This window comes from Rhinoderma darwinii, chromosome 7, assembly GCF_050947455.1.
Source record: "Rhinoderma darwinii isolate aRhiDar2 chromosome 7, aRhiDar2.hap1, whole genome shotgun sequence".
Classification (NCBI taxonomy): domain Eukaryota; kingdom Metazoa; phylum Chordata; class Amphibia; order Anura; family Rhinodermatidae; genus Rhinoderma; species Rhinoderma darwinii.
The window spans coordinates 17,620,957-17,636,329 of record NC_134693.1 but is presented as its reverse complement, the minus strand read 5'-3'; the positions used below and the strand labels follow the sequence as shown (position 1 = coordinate 17,636,329).

Here is a 15,373-nt window from a genome sequence, read left to right as displayed (position 1 = left end):
CCATGAAGGTTATTTAAAGGGGAATTAGCACTATTTTCAGGTTTACTTTACCAGGTGACTAGAAGGAAGCAGCAAGGTCTGTTATTTATACTGCACATTCACAAGTGACTGCCTGAAACTCTTTATTATCGTAATTGAAGAGACCTCCTAGACCCCAAGATAGGGAAGCGTCAAACACAAAGCCAGGAGTATGGTCATCAGGAGCCGGCGGTCAGTGACTAATTTACACTCTCTGGCTGTTACTTCTTATGGGAACACATTCTGGCTGTTGCTGCTTATAAGGGCACCCCAGGCTGTCACTGCTTATAGGGGCACTCTCTAACTATTACTTCCTATAGGGGCACTCAATGTCTATTACTTCTTATGGGAAACCTCTTTAGCTGTCACTTCCTATTGGGGCACAATTTGTCTATTAATTAGGGACACTCTCTGGCTACTACTTTTTATTGGGTCACTCTCTGGCTATTACTTCTTATGATGGCCCTCTGACTGTTACTTCTTATGGGCGCTCTATCTTGCTGTCACTTTATATGGGGTTACTCTCTGGCTGTCAATTCTTATGGTGGCCCTCTGGCTGTTACTTTTTTTGGGGGCACTCTCTGGTTGTCACTTTTTATGGCGACACTCTGGCTGTTACGTCTTATGGGAGTACTCTCTGGCTGTTATTCTTTATGGGGGCACTCTCTGGTTGTCAATTCTTATGGGGGCACTCTCTGGCTGTCACTTCTTACTGGCGAAATGTCTGGCTGTCACTTCTTATGGGGCAATTTCTGTCTGTCACTTCTTATGGGGGCACTTTCTGGCTGTTAATTCTTTTGGGTGCACTGTCTTGCTGTCACTTCTTATGGGGGCACTCTCTGGCTGTCAATTCTTATTTTGGCTGTTACTTCTTTTGGGGGCACTCTCTGGCTGCTATTGTTTATGGGGGCAATCTCTGGTTGCTGCTACGTAAGTGTGGCGCACCCTGGAACTACTTGACTGTCAAGATTGGGGAAAAGCTGGAGGGGGAATGTAGTATTACATGATGGTCATTCAGCTGTTTATGTAAGACATGGATGGCCAGAGTCCACTGGAGTGAGAGACGCTTCTTGTTAGTTGGGTCTCTGCTCTGGCTCATTAAGGACGGGTCCCATGTGGGGGACTCCCCTCTATCATGTCCATACACCCTAATAGGACATATAGACAGGGGATGCAACCTGAAGCAGGATGGCATTCCTGTACTGCGTTGGTGCCACTTAGAAAGATTCTTCAATCCATATATCAGGGTCATGAAATCTACGACACCCTGTGTTTGCAGTGATGATAATTTTCTACCACAGCCGCTCCCGCATTTACCTACGCGTCCAACATTACGTATTACAGACGCAACTTCAGAAGGGTCCAGGAAAGACCAAACATCATTATATTCTCTTCTTGGATGTGACGTCACTTGGATATTGAAAAACGATACAATACAAAACTATACTATACAATACAATAAGGCCCCATGCACACGACCGTAAGGGTTTTCACTGTCCGCAAATACGGATCCGATGGGTATGGATACACATCTGTAGCCGTCCGCAATTGCGGACAAGAATAGGACATGTTCTATATTTTGCGGATCATTTCTATGGCCGTAAATATAAGGAAAGGTGTCCGTGGTCAATAGAAATTAATGGGTCCGCAATTTCATCCGTAATTACATATTAAGTAATTCCGTATCAAAACTATGGTCGTGTGCATGGGGCCTAATTTCGTGACATGGGTTTCATTACACTGGGATATGGACCAGGTGGGATCCTTTAACCCTATAACTTCTGGATAGCTCACATTAGATAGAGCAGTGATCCCTACCCAAAAGAAAAGCCATAGATTAGGAGTCGGACAACGGTTTTAAAGTACAGCGTGGAATATTTCTACGGAGATGCCTATGATTTCTTCTACACGTCCGCCATTTATTACTTACTACTGTATAAAGGCATTTACATTGCTGCAGCATTTCAGGGTTTATTTCTATCTGTTGACAAGGACACACAAGGCCCCATCATTATGTTTAGGACAGGAATGTATGAAAAGCGACGACCGCCATTCACCGCGGCACCTGTATAGTGGGAACAATATGTTATCTCTGTGACCTTTCTGCAGCGCAGCGATTTCACTATTGTATTTCATGTTGTACAGTTAAGACCTTGCAGGTTAAGAATGGATAATGATCATCTTTTTCTTATAAACCCCCTCGCCCACCACTAGAATACTGCGCATTTGTGATAATAACTTGGTTATTACCAGATTCATCCGTTATAAAGGAGCTTGTTATAATAACATAGCTACGGGCCTTTATCTGCTCCTCCTATGTCCTTCTTCCTTCTATATTACAGTGAACATGGCGTTAAGGAGAATCCGTCACCTCTCCTGAAAGGTCTAGTTTAGTAAATATTTATATTCCCCATGAATTAATAATTCTCGATCATCTTTTCTTGGAACTCTAAGTTTTGTCATTCCTCTGTTATTCCTCCAATAAATATATGAATAAATTAACAAATGGGTGTTACCAGTTGGGGGGTGTGTCTCTACACAGACTCACTCTGTCAGCACTGATTGGACATTGTCAGTCTGTGTAGGGACACACCTCCAAGTGCTAACATCCGGGTGTCAATTTATTTATATATTTCTAGGAGGAATAACAGAAGAATGTTAAAATCTATAATTCTAAGAAAAGATGATCCAGAATTGTTTTTAAATAGAGAATACAGTTAGTTATACCCTATAAGCCAGGTCTCCACATCAACATTATGCGGTATTACACAGCGATGTTATTACCCCTAATATCAGCCTATAGGGGTTGCATAAAATTGGATATATACAACAATGTCTGATTTTTGCAAACCCCATAGGCTAATATTAGCGGTGATAAAATGCAATATTTCATTAATATGGTGTATTATCAATCGGGAAACCTGGGCTGACGAACATTTCCCACTATTTTCTACTGATCCTGAGTTATAGCCTGTATTAAACTCCAGAGCTGCATTCACAATTCTGAAGGCTTCAGAGGTGAAATCTCCCAACATCTATGCAGGATTAATGTACAGAGCTTGCTTTGGGGATTTGAATTCTGGGAGTCTTTACTGTAATCTGATATAGAGAAATCGAACTGCTTCCCCTGCTGCATTATAGGAGCTCCGCTAAGCTGTTAGGGGTGTGTCTGACTGCAAAGATGTTGACTGTTTCGAATGACAACTAGCAGAACCGTGAATACAACTCCTTATAAGCTATATTTTAACTCAAGATCATGTATTCACGTATTTATGGAATTACTCAACTTTTTATGTAGATTAATTATATAACGGTAGATTCAAAGGTGGAGAAACACTTCAAAAATTGTAAAATCAAGAATGAAAATATGCCTTGCTTTCAATCCATTTTGCTAGTGTTTCCCTTTAAGCCGGTGACAGTGTGTACATCCCATACTGGCTCCATGTATATCCGCTTCCACCTACCATTGGCACTGGGTTCCCGTGTTGAATGAGATCCTTAATCAGTTTACTCCTCTCGGAGGTGGCCGCAAGGTCGCTCTGCAGAAGGTCGGTTATGGACAGGTACGTGAGTCCATACTTCTGTGATAGTTTCTCACACTGAGTCCCTTTTCCGGATGCGGGTCCACCTTTCACACAAAAAGCACAAGTAAACCATTAGTAAGTGAAACTCCGAAATGAAACAGGATTTCAATGTCTTTATCTTAATATGATGGGATAGAAAAGAAGACACATTTAATAGTGGAGATGTTTCAAAAGTGGTGCAAAAGAAAAGTGGAGTAAATGCCCAGAGCAACCAATCAGGTCGCTGCTTTAATTTTTCAAAGGGCCTGTGAAAAATAGGACGTCCAATCTGATTAATTGCCATGGGCTAGTACTCCTGTGCGTCCAGTGTGACTATTTACTAACATTTAATAACTTTTCTAAGTAGATCCGACCTGCATTGTTTTTAGCCTCCGTCAGATTCATTTACAAGGTGCGCACGCTTTTCATGAATCTGGCGCATAACCCCATTTAACCCTATGTTTTTTTTAGTGCAAATCGTCATGAAACAACTGAAGTGAGATTTAGCAGAGCTTTACAGACACTGATCCAGCAGGGCACAACAAGGAAATGTGAGGTCTGGAAACCTGACGGCTGAAATACTATGTGGGGAATATATCGTCAATCTTAAACTAAACTACGTCAGCGTGAAATGGTGGATGCCTCTTAATAAATTTGGCGCGTCTTTGGCTATTCGAGCTACGAGCAGGTGAAGATTTGCACCATAAAATATGCCAATTTCAAGCGTAAGTTATGGTAAATCCGTCAGTCTGTGGAAGGCTTCGCTACACACCACCCACTTTTTCACTACTTAATTACCGGCCATCAAAAAAAGTGTCCAGAGAAGTAAAAAGTTGCACATTTTAGCGCAAATATGGTGTGCGCCAAAGTTTGTGACTTTTTAACGCCAGATCCTCCCCAGTGGGAAGAATATATTAACTTTTCTACCCCAGTTTTCTACAATAATTTATGCAGTGAACTGGCGCAAATCATAGGGCAAAGCTATGCCAGATCAGTCTGCACACGGACACAGACTAATCCTGGCGGACTCCATTGACTTATAATGGGGTCCCTCTGGATTCTGTTTTTTTTTTTCTTTAACATTGCAGAACGCTATTTGTTCTGTCAAAAATACTGAAGGATTGAGAAAAACACCAATGAGAACAGAGACTAAGACATAGTATTTGCAATGTTAGAGTACACCACATTATATAAAGCAGAGCGATGCTTCAATACATCACAAACAGTTAATTTTTAGGGTTCTGACGTGAGTGCACGTTGGTTGGTGTCCATTTCATTTACTGCTCCCTGAACTCCCCGTGAATCAAGAAAGCTGCAGAGAAGTTACACACATCCATAAAACAAATACAAATTATCTTCACTATTCATTGAAAAATATTTTCATCAACTCATCTGATACTGATCTTGAATTAAATCATGTTGCATACTCCAGTCACACCCAGAGCTGCACTCAAAATTCTGCTAGCATCCACTTGCAATATCATCAATGTGCCGACAGGCATATCAGTTTAGCTGAGCTTATAGCATACAATTCACACTGCTGCTTTGTATTTTAGGAAATGTATTTTCTTTTACCTAGGATGACTGTAAAGAATCTGACATAAACACTGCATCTCCCACAATGCACCGCAGCAGAGCATGTAGGTGTAAAGACCCTAAACCAGCAGCGAGTTGTGAAGTTCTGCAGCCTGAGACCTAATAGGAAGGCAGTAGAATTGGGAATGCAGCTCTATATGTGAATGGAGTATAACACATGATGTTTAAATCAGTATGAGAAAAGTAAAGCTAAGAATTTTAACTCAACATGATGTTTAGAAGAGCTATATATATAATCACTTAGTTGATTGCTGACCAAGCGGTACAATAAATAAAGCCTTTGGTTAGTACATGGTTCCTAAGTATCAAATGGTTTGCAATAGGTCTTGATTAAAAATGTACTACCGTTTTGTGTATGCAGCTCCTATGCAGACCAAACTTGAGTATTAGATAATGTATGAACACAGAAATGTTCTGCAGAACCTAATGAATCCAATGGATGTAAATAATTGTGACAGGTTACAGTCCTATGGGCACTATGTTATGAACAGTTGATGAAACGGTTCGCTTGTCAAAACGATATGTAACAGTCGGGTCATATGTGTCATCTCCGGCGTACAGCAGAGTAATTATTGAGTTGGTGGAAAATAATAGAGGAGTAAAAATGTTATTGTTTTGCACCCAGCACTTAATAGTGGTCTCCCCCTCATGCCAAGTCTAGAACTGGGTGACTCATTTACCACCGTACGGGCGGATAATTACAGTTACGCAGAGACTTCTCTGTTCTTCTGTCTACAAACACAATATCTCCTGATAATCCAGCACTTGTATTGGGTCATTGAGCACATTATATGCAGGACACATGTTACTACATACGGACAACTGGAGATCTTGAAAGTGTGAACATTAGTATTCAATAAATTTAATGTGCACAGGTTTTTTTCAAAAATCAGTAGTATATGTGAAACGTTGTAATATATCTTATTAGGGGAAATGTGGCATCTTCCTCCCCTTCCAGCAGCATGTAGTCCCCCTTTTCCTGGTTCTGTAAATGTTTAGAAACACCAAAAAAATTATCTTGTATAAAACACTAAATACTAGTCAGGGATGAGGGAGATGCTGCTGCAGTGTCTCTCCCTCAGTGTCTATGTGCTGTGAGAGGGGAAGAGGGAGGAATGGGAAGTCTTCTTACAGTCTAATACACATCTAGAGCTGCCTAGGAAAGGAGTGGGATTTTTGTTTTGGAACGATAGGTAATGGATAATGCTTTTTTAAACTCACTTATTATTTTTGAACACTACTGTATGTCTTTTTTTGACCAAATTAACTTTGTAACCTAATCCTTTTCCTATGGGTAAATAGAAGGATAATGTTCATCACCATGAGCTTTTCTATTCTTGATCATTCCTATGAGAACCTCTGATGTCATCTACTATATGTGAAATTCCAGGATTTTCAGTATATATCATCACTATATAGGATTAAAGTTCAGCTTGAATAAAACATTCCGCATAAACGAATTTCTCCAATATTCAGCTCTCCTTCTAAACTTGGATCCATCACAAAAAACAGCTTGATAGCAAAACAAGAGGAAGCCGAGAGCATCGTGCACAGGGCCGTTCCTCCCAGGAGGTAAATTAATATTCACAAATCTATATTGATGTTTCCATTAAAAAAAAGAAAATTCAAATTATAAAATGCAGCCACTGGAAAGCACCTCCAATTAATAAGATTTGCAGCCCAGATCGTTGGCACTTCTTACTGGATTTTTTTAAAATAAAAATTCCTTTTTCTTCAAAAACTCTTAGAATCGATGAGTAATATCCGATATTGAGGCTTTCAAAATCCGTCTGACAAAGTCCAACTAACATAACGAATGGAAATGCAGTTATGGATCATAAATGTGGTTTTCGTGGCTTGGCAGTGGGAGGGGGATGGGTATGCTGCAGTCAACTCCGCAATCTGACAGGAAACCGCAACCCTTGTGTGGCTCTTTCTCTTATATGTAAACATTTGCTGCTTCTCCTAGTGTTGAAATACTAAACCCTTGAGATCCCTCTTTGGAAATTTTAATTTTGTAACTATAATGTACTGGAATATATCTTTATGCCAGTATATTAGCCTGTTTACTGATAGTACCCAGGCAGCTGATGCCCTAACAACAGAAAAAATGATGCCAGATAGAACTGGTGTCCTTCAATGGACCCTGGATTGTACGATCATACTAGGTATGGGCTCCAATGTTGTAACAGGAACTCCCTGTGACATCATCAAATGGGTATCCCCCAGTCTCTCCCTTTAAATGCCGTCATCAGCGTTGATCGCATCATTGAAAGGGTCAACGGTGAAGATCAGAGTTTCTTCCTCCCCTTCCAGCAGCATGTAGTCCCCCTTTTCCTGGTTCTGTAAATGTTTAGAAACACCCAAAAAATTATCTTGTATAAAACACTAAATACTAGTCAGGGATCAGGGAGATGCTGCTGCAGTGTCTCTCCCTCAGTGTCTATGTGCTGTGAGAGGGGAAGAGGGAGGAATGGGAAGTCTTCTTACAGTCTAATACACATCTAGAACTGCCTAGGAAAGGAGTGGGATTTTTGTTTTGGAACGATAGGTAATGGATAATGGGTAAAATTACATCCAAAAAAAACCATCAATCCTACATGTTATATCAAAAGTTAACATAGAGAAGAGAATAATAGCAAAAAATCAATAGGGACCTCCTCATGCCACCAAACTCCTCCATCACAGCTCTTCTAACCTTCCATCCCTTGTAAGAAAGAAGGGCTACATAGTCCTCATTGCCTGTGGAGACAGAGTGCCCTGCGTAGATTCTCAGTGCCCATAGTGGAGGTGGATGAGGCCACTCTGAGCTGGAACTTCCCCTCGGTATAGACTTTGTTTTCACAGTTGCTGCCTCTCTGGTGTCTTATTCAGCGTCCAATGTTCAATCAGGTTTCATGGTCTGCAGGTGTCTGGTATCCAGTAACCCAAGTTTACTGAATCAGTCTTCCATCCTTCTGTTACGTTTTTCACCGAAAAAGTGTACCATATAAACCCCAATCGGTTTGGCACTAGCTAGATTGGGTTGTGGAGTCTAAGGAATCTCCCTGTTCTGCACCCTTAACCAATGAGGCATGGTCTTTCCTAGGTAGAGGTCAGGAACATAGCCAGGGATCGTCAACAGATTAGAAGTCAGGATGTAGCAAGCCAGAGGATGTGACACCAACAGTCAGCAGTCCGGCCAAGAGTAGATACCATGAGTACAACCACATTGACAGGCGTCAAATCCAAAAGGCGAGACAGGAGCGTGATCCAGGAACAAGGTCAGCATCGGGATCAGGAATCCAAGACAGAGTCAATAACAATAATAGGAACAATAGCCAGAAAAGGAGTGATAGACGATGTCTCCTTTAAATAGTCCGCCTAGGTGATGTCAGAGGGAAGTGCCGGTAGCAATGGCAACAAGATGCTAACGCAGTTGAGAGCAGGAAAGTCGCGGCTAGACTAGCTGAGCTGCAGTTGGAAGGCGAGAGAGACCACAGCACAAGGCAGGGCGCCCAGTTTCGTAGCAGCCACAAGCTGGACCTGGCGCAGGAGTACGGAGAGGTTAGTAACACCCTCTAGAAGACCATTTTTCACTGCACTTTTGGGTGGTTGTCTCAAAGACTGGAGGAATATACTGAAAATTATCTACGTTTCAGATCTAAATGTAAAACCCCTGATGACTTGTGTAGAGCGTCCACCCTTTTAGTCCGATATCATATTGGGAAGATCTATAATGCTGAGCAATTATCATTCGCAAATCTCTGAAGACAAAGTTTCTCTAGTTATGAGATCTTAGAGTTTACATCAATGGGAGAGGGGGTAAGCCGCTGCTGGACCCTTTGGCCCCACTTATCTCTCGTGGGAACAAAGGATCGGGCATATTGAAATCCAACATGCCCGTTCCTTCTTTCCCCCCGGTATCTGCAATCAAGGGAGATTCGAGTGGATCCCATACACATTAGATTATCAGCCAACTGCCCCAAAACTGGCAGGTTCACCTGAGTTTTGTCTAATGTGTATGGACACATTTAGCTTTCTTCAAGGACTTTATATTTTTCTATCGCACTGTTTAAAAGTTTTCTATAAGGCCCTGTTCAAACAGATAGGTCCTTTCTAGGTCCCCAGGGCTGACCGTAGAGGGATTCCCCAATCTTTGATCACGTCACCGGGTTTCTGGTGATGCGATCAAAGAGGGGAGTTCCGTTTGATCATGCCACGGTCATAGACCGCGGGGATCAAAGGTTTAAACAGCTGGGGTCAAATATTTTTCCGAACCCAGCAGAATTTAGCAGACTGCTCTAAGAGCAGGAGCGTTCATTAGCCTTTTCTACAGCGACGCCAAAACACGTCGCTGTAGACGAAGCACCTGCACCACCTGCCATCTAAAGACGGTGGGCGGTCGTTAAGGAGTTAACACAATCTGGATACATTTTGTTATTGTTTTGATTCGGAATTCGGAAGTGTCGTATTTCCAGTGTTTTTTACATTTAGGCAAATAAAAGTTATTATAATGATTTTGCTCTTTATTTGCTTTTTTAAAAACTCATTGCTATTATTTTTGAACACTACTGTATGTCTTTTTTTGACCAAATTAACTTCGTAACCTAATCCTTTTCCTATGGGTAAATAGAAGGATAATGTTCATCACCATGAGCTTTTCTATTCTTGATCATTCCTATGAGAACCTCTGATGTCATCTACTATATGTGAAATTCCAGGATTTTCAGTATATATCATCACTATATAGGATTAAAGTTCAGCTTCTAAACTTGGATCCATCACAAAAAACAGCTTGATAGCAAAACAAGAGGAAGCCGAGAACATTGTGCACAGGGCGCGTTCCTCCCAGGAGGTAAATTAATATTCACAAATCTATATTGATGTTTCCATTAAAAAAAAGAAAATTCAAATTATAAAATGCAGCCACTGGAAAGCACCTCCAATTAATAAGATTTGCAGCCCAGATCGTTGGCACTTCTTACTGGATTTTTTTTTAAATAAAAATTCCTTTTTCTTCAAAAACTCTTATAATCGATGAGTAATATCCGATATTGAGGCTTTCAAAATTCGTCTGACAAAGTCCAACTAACATAACGAATGGAAATGCAGTTATGGATCATACATGTGGTTTTCGTGGCTTGGCAGTGGGAGGGGGATGGGTATGCTGCAGTCAACTCCGCAATCTGACAGGAAACCGCAACCCTTGTGTGGCTCTTTCTCTTATATGTAAACATTTGCTGCTTCTCTTAGTGTTGAAATACTAAACCCTTGAGATTGCTCTTTGGAAATTTTAATTTTGTAACTATAATGTACTGGAATATATCTTTATGCCAGTATATTAGCCTGTTTACTGATAGTACCCAGGCAGCTGATGCCCTAACAACAGTAAAAATGATGCCAGACAGAACTGGTATCCTTCAATGGACCCTGGATTGTATGATCATACTAGGTATGGGCTCCAATGTTGTAACAGGAACTCCCTGTGACATCATCAAATAGGTATCCCTCAGTCTCTCCCTTTGAATGCCGTGATCAGCGTTGATCGCAACATTGAAAGGGTTAACGGCGAAGATCAGAGGTTCTTCTGATTTCCGCAACACGAGCCCAGCTGTAGCTGTATATTACAGTCGTTGCCCTGCTCCTGATCGCACGGCATAACCAGAATACCCGTCCTACGTCTTCAACCAGTAAAACGAGGCTTACCAAAAGAAAAAAAAAGCCTTTGTGTGTTCTTAAAAATGAAAAACTCACTGCTAAATATCTTACTACAAAGAGACTACTACGAGATATGATCGCTTCAAGTTATAGGCCGAAAGCCTGAGGTTGCACTACTGTGAGAATCTGATGACAACATGTCCTCTTCGGATTTCTCTCAAGCAGTGTTGTCATGGTCATGAAGACAAGATCTCCGTCCAGCCTGGATTAAACAGCGGCAGTTATATGTAAATATGTGGGGGACAATGACAGGGGTGTTGGTAGATTCAGAAAATATCTGGGGCACTAGTAGAGGGGGAGCACATGGATATAATTGAATGTGGTGACCACTGGTGCCAAGAAACCCCGGGGACCAGACGAAAACCCAGGGCACAGGCCAGTGGCGTAACTACCGCCGTAGCAGCAGTAGCGGCTGCTACGGGGCCCGCGGCATGAGGGGGCCCGTGTCGCCCGCCGGCACGGGCCCCCACCATGGCCGGAGGCTCCGCTAGCAGCCGCTATGGCTGCTACAGCGGGACGCCACTGAGCACTACGGCAGAGCAGGGAGGTATCTCCCCGCTCTGCCATTAACTGGTTCCCGACCGCTGGCTGTATTTTTACGGCCTGCGGTCAGGGTCCTTAAAACCCGAGCCATAGACTTTCTACGGCTCGGGTTTTAACTTGCTGCCCGCGCGATCGGGCAGCTGAATGTCGGGTCTCTGGCTGTCAGTGACTGCCGGGGACCCTGAGGAGAAGATAGAAACAGCTTTCGCTGCTTCTGTCTTCTCTGATCACTTGTACACAGCGCTGAATGTGCGCTGTGTACAGGAATAGAGACAGCAGCAGCGGCGCTGTCTCTATTCCTCCCGGTGATCATGTGACTGGTCACATGATCGCCGGGTGCCGTTAGTGACAGACTGCTGCTGGGTCTTACAAGACCCAGCACAGCCCTATTAGTGACAATCGTCACTATGAGAGGGCTGATTTCCCCTGTAACTGGGGCTGCTGTGCAGCTCCAGTTTCAGTGGAAAAACATGGTGTAAAAGAAAGAAAAAAAATATATAAAGTTCCCCAAAGGTCTTTTTTGACCTTTGGGGGACAGACCATAGTAATAAAAAAATAGTAAAGTTCAAAAAAAATGTAAATAATAAATATACATAAAATACCCACGCCAAAAAAAAACTTTCCCCCCCGCCAATCATTGTTGTAACGCTAGCGCTGACCCAATTACCCTAATATAGACATGTAATATATACAAATTTACGGTAGACAATGACGATCACAAATAAAAGGTCTATTTTAGGGTAAAACTATGTTATTACCAAAAAAAAAAATAGCTGAAATGTAAAAAAGCTTACTTTTTTACTATTATTTTCAAACTTTATGAATAAAAATTCTAAAATAGCAAAAAAGGTGTGTATAAAAACGATAAAAAATGAAACCTGCATTGTCTACGGAAAAAAGCGTTAGCCCAAGAAATAAAAAAAGTTATAGCCATTTAACTAACACGTGCTAAAAATGGCTAAACGGTGTCTGGTCCTGAAGGCGCAAAATAGAGCAAAAGACATGTATAGGGGATAGTCAGAGGTTTGCCGGAAGTCCGAGGTTTGTCATGGAGAAGTTCAGGGGACTTTCAGTCCCCCGTTCTCCCTATCGCTGCCAGCGATCACTCATGTATCCCCTGTCCTGTGGAGATCCTGTGGAGAGGGGATACATGTATTTTGTAGGACACACTGTAGGTCGCATTTTTTAGGGAGGGGGAACGCTGTATGGCGTTCCCTACAGGGGGGGGGTGGCTGTATGGCGTTCCCTACAGGGGGGGAGCTCTATGGCGTTTCCTACAGGGGGGGGCTGTATGGCATTCTCTACAGGGGGGGCTGTATGGCGTTCCCTACAGGGGGGGGGGCTGTATGGCGTTCTCTACAGGGGGGGCTGTATGGCGTTCTCTACAGGGGGGGCTGTATGGCGTTCTCTGCAGGGGGGCTGTATGGCGTTCTCTACAGGGGGATGTATGGTGCTATCTACAGAGGGGGGGCTGTATGGCGTTATCTACAGGGGGGGGGCTGTAAAAAAGGCACTATCTACAAGGGGGGGGAGGGTTGTGTGACACCCAGGGGAGGGGGGGCCCCAGTCAAAAGTTTGCTATGGGGCCCAGTCTTTCCTAGTTACGCCCCTGGCACAGGCCCCTGTTACCAGGTGCCTTAAACACCACTGGACATTAATATATTTGGTGATTTGAATACACACAAGGTCTCTGCGACAACACTGTATCTGACAAATCAGAAGTTATCATCAAAATCTGTCAGTACTGCAGCCTCAGGCTCTTGGCCTGTAATTTCATGTGATCATATCAGCATAGAAATAAGATATTAAAATGGTTTTCACATGAACACTAAACTGTATTTTTTCATTTTCTTCTGGAAAGTCTTCCTTTAAAGTAAATATATTTCTAACATGCATAGAAGTCATGAAGATCAATGAGCATCAGTTACTAAGCAGCAGCCATAGATATTTTTATATGTAAAACTATTGCAATATGAACTAGAAAATGAAATCCTACTTTACTATGCCCCTATTAGCACGACCATATATTTACATCACATCCAAGGATATTTTCTACTAAAAATGGCTTATGCTGCAGTTGCAGTTGCCTACATTACAGCATTTCTTACTGTATCAGATTTCTCTAGGCCCTTTCGTCCACAAACAAATCAATAATGTCTATATAACATCATTCACGGCTACGTCTAAGTGAATAATAGTCAGTTCACGGCAGAGAAAAAGCTATAATTCCCTCTCCTGACACCCGCCGAGAACTTTAGCACAGGCTGATCACTGCAACCAAACAGCAGCGTCTAAGTTTTTCCTGCAAGCGGTAGAGCCCCTGAGAAATAATATAATACAACAATTATTATTATTGCTTCTGTACACAATTTTGGCAACAGTATGACGTCCTGCACCTACATGTATGGCTTGAAAAGCATCAGTATTAGAAGAAACAGGCGCCACATTAGAAAAATATTCGTATTAGTGGGAACAGGGGACCCCATTAAAACAACAGTATTGGTAAGAACAGGGGCTCCCATTAAAAAAATATTAGTATTAGTAGGAACAGGAGCCCCCTATAAAAACATAAGTATAAGGGTATGTTCACATGGCTTATTTTCAGCCCTTTTTCGGGATGTAATCGCCCCGAAAAACGGCTAAAAAAAAAAGGTGGCCAAACGCCTCCAAACATCTGCCCATTAATTTCAATGGTAAAAACTGCGTTTCGTTCCCACGGCGCTTCTCTTACGCGGCCGTTTGTAAAAACGGCGTATAAAAAAACGCCCTGTAAAAAGAAGTGCCGTTTTTTCATTGTGTCAATAGAAAAACAGCTCCAAAAACGGCCGTAAAAAAAACACATTAAAAAACGCTTGATGCTTAAAAGACGGCAGAAAATCAGGGGCTGTTTTCCTTGAAAACACCACCGTATTTTACGGCCATTTTTTGTTTGCCGTGTGAACATACTCTTAGTAGGAACAGGGGGCCCAATTAAAACATCAGTATTAGTAGGAACATGGGACCCCATTAAAACCATCAGTATTAGTAGGAACATGGGACCCCATTAAAACCATCAGTATTAGTAGGAACATGGGACCCCATTAAAAAAACATCAGTATTAGTAGGAACAGGGGCCCCTATTAAAAAACATCAGTATTAGTAGGAACATGGGACCCCATTAAAACCATCAGTATTAGTAGGAACATGGGACCCCATTAAAAAACATCAGTATTAGTAGGAACAGGGGCCCCTATTAAAAATCTCAATATTAACAGGATCAGGGACCACTATTAAAAACACCAGTATTAGTGGGAACAGGGGCCCCTATAAAAACATCAGTATTAGTAGGAACAGGGGCCCCTATTAAAAACATCAGTATTAGTAAGAACCGGGGCTCATATTAAAAACATCAGTATTAGTGGGAACAGGGGCCCCTATAAAAACATCAGTATTAATAGGAAAAGGGCCCTGAAAAAAACCCATCAGTATTCGAATAATCAGGGGTCCCCAATTAAAAAAATCAGCATTAGCAGGAACAGGGGCCCCTATTTAAAAAACATCAGCATTAAGGAACAGGGGCCACTATTAAAAACATCAGTGTTAATGAGAACAGGGTCCCCATTGAAACACATCAGTATTAGTGGGAACATCCCACTCCTTCCTCTCCTGGTGTGGGCTACTCATACCCCCTTCCCCACCCCATTGACATAGCAGCTTATGTAGCTCTACAGATCTTGAGACAGGTGTGGGGATAATTAAGTAATTTACCCCTGCCCCAAGCCCTCATTGTGTAAAGAATAAAACATATACCTGAACAGTATAGCAGAGCCCAAACATGGTGCGCTAACAAAACATATCATCTACATTAACGGAGTAGCTTTATAAAAACTTAAAAGAGTTACACCCTGTATTCTACTCCAGAGCTGCATTCACAATTCTGCCGTCATCAATCTCCCGGTATCCCCTACTTGTTC

The 15,373-nt window shown here is 42.1% G+C and overlaps 1 protein-coding gene across 1 annotated transcript in view; it reads right to left on the bottom strand.

The window, feature by feature from the left end:
• The window catches only part of AK5 (adenylate kinase 5), a 164,973-nt gene that overhangs the window by 20,002 nt on the left and 129,598 nt on the right, over window positions 1-15,373 (bottom strand). Inside the window, exon 11 of the mRNA XM_075832866.1 lies at window positions 3,483-3,646. Coding sequence (XP_075688981.1) covers window positions 3,483-3,646 — 164 coding nt within the window. The remainder of the gene's footprint in view (window positions 1-3,482; window positions 3,647-15,373) is intronic.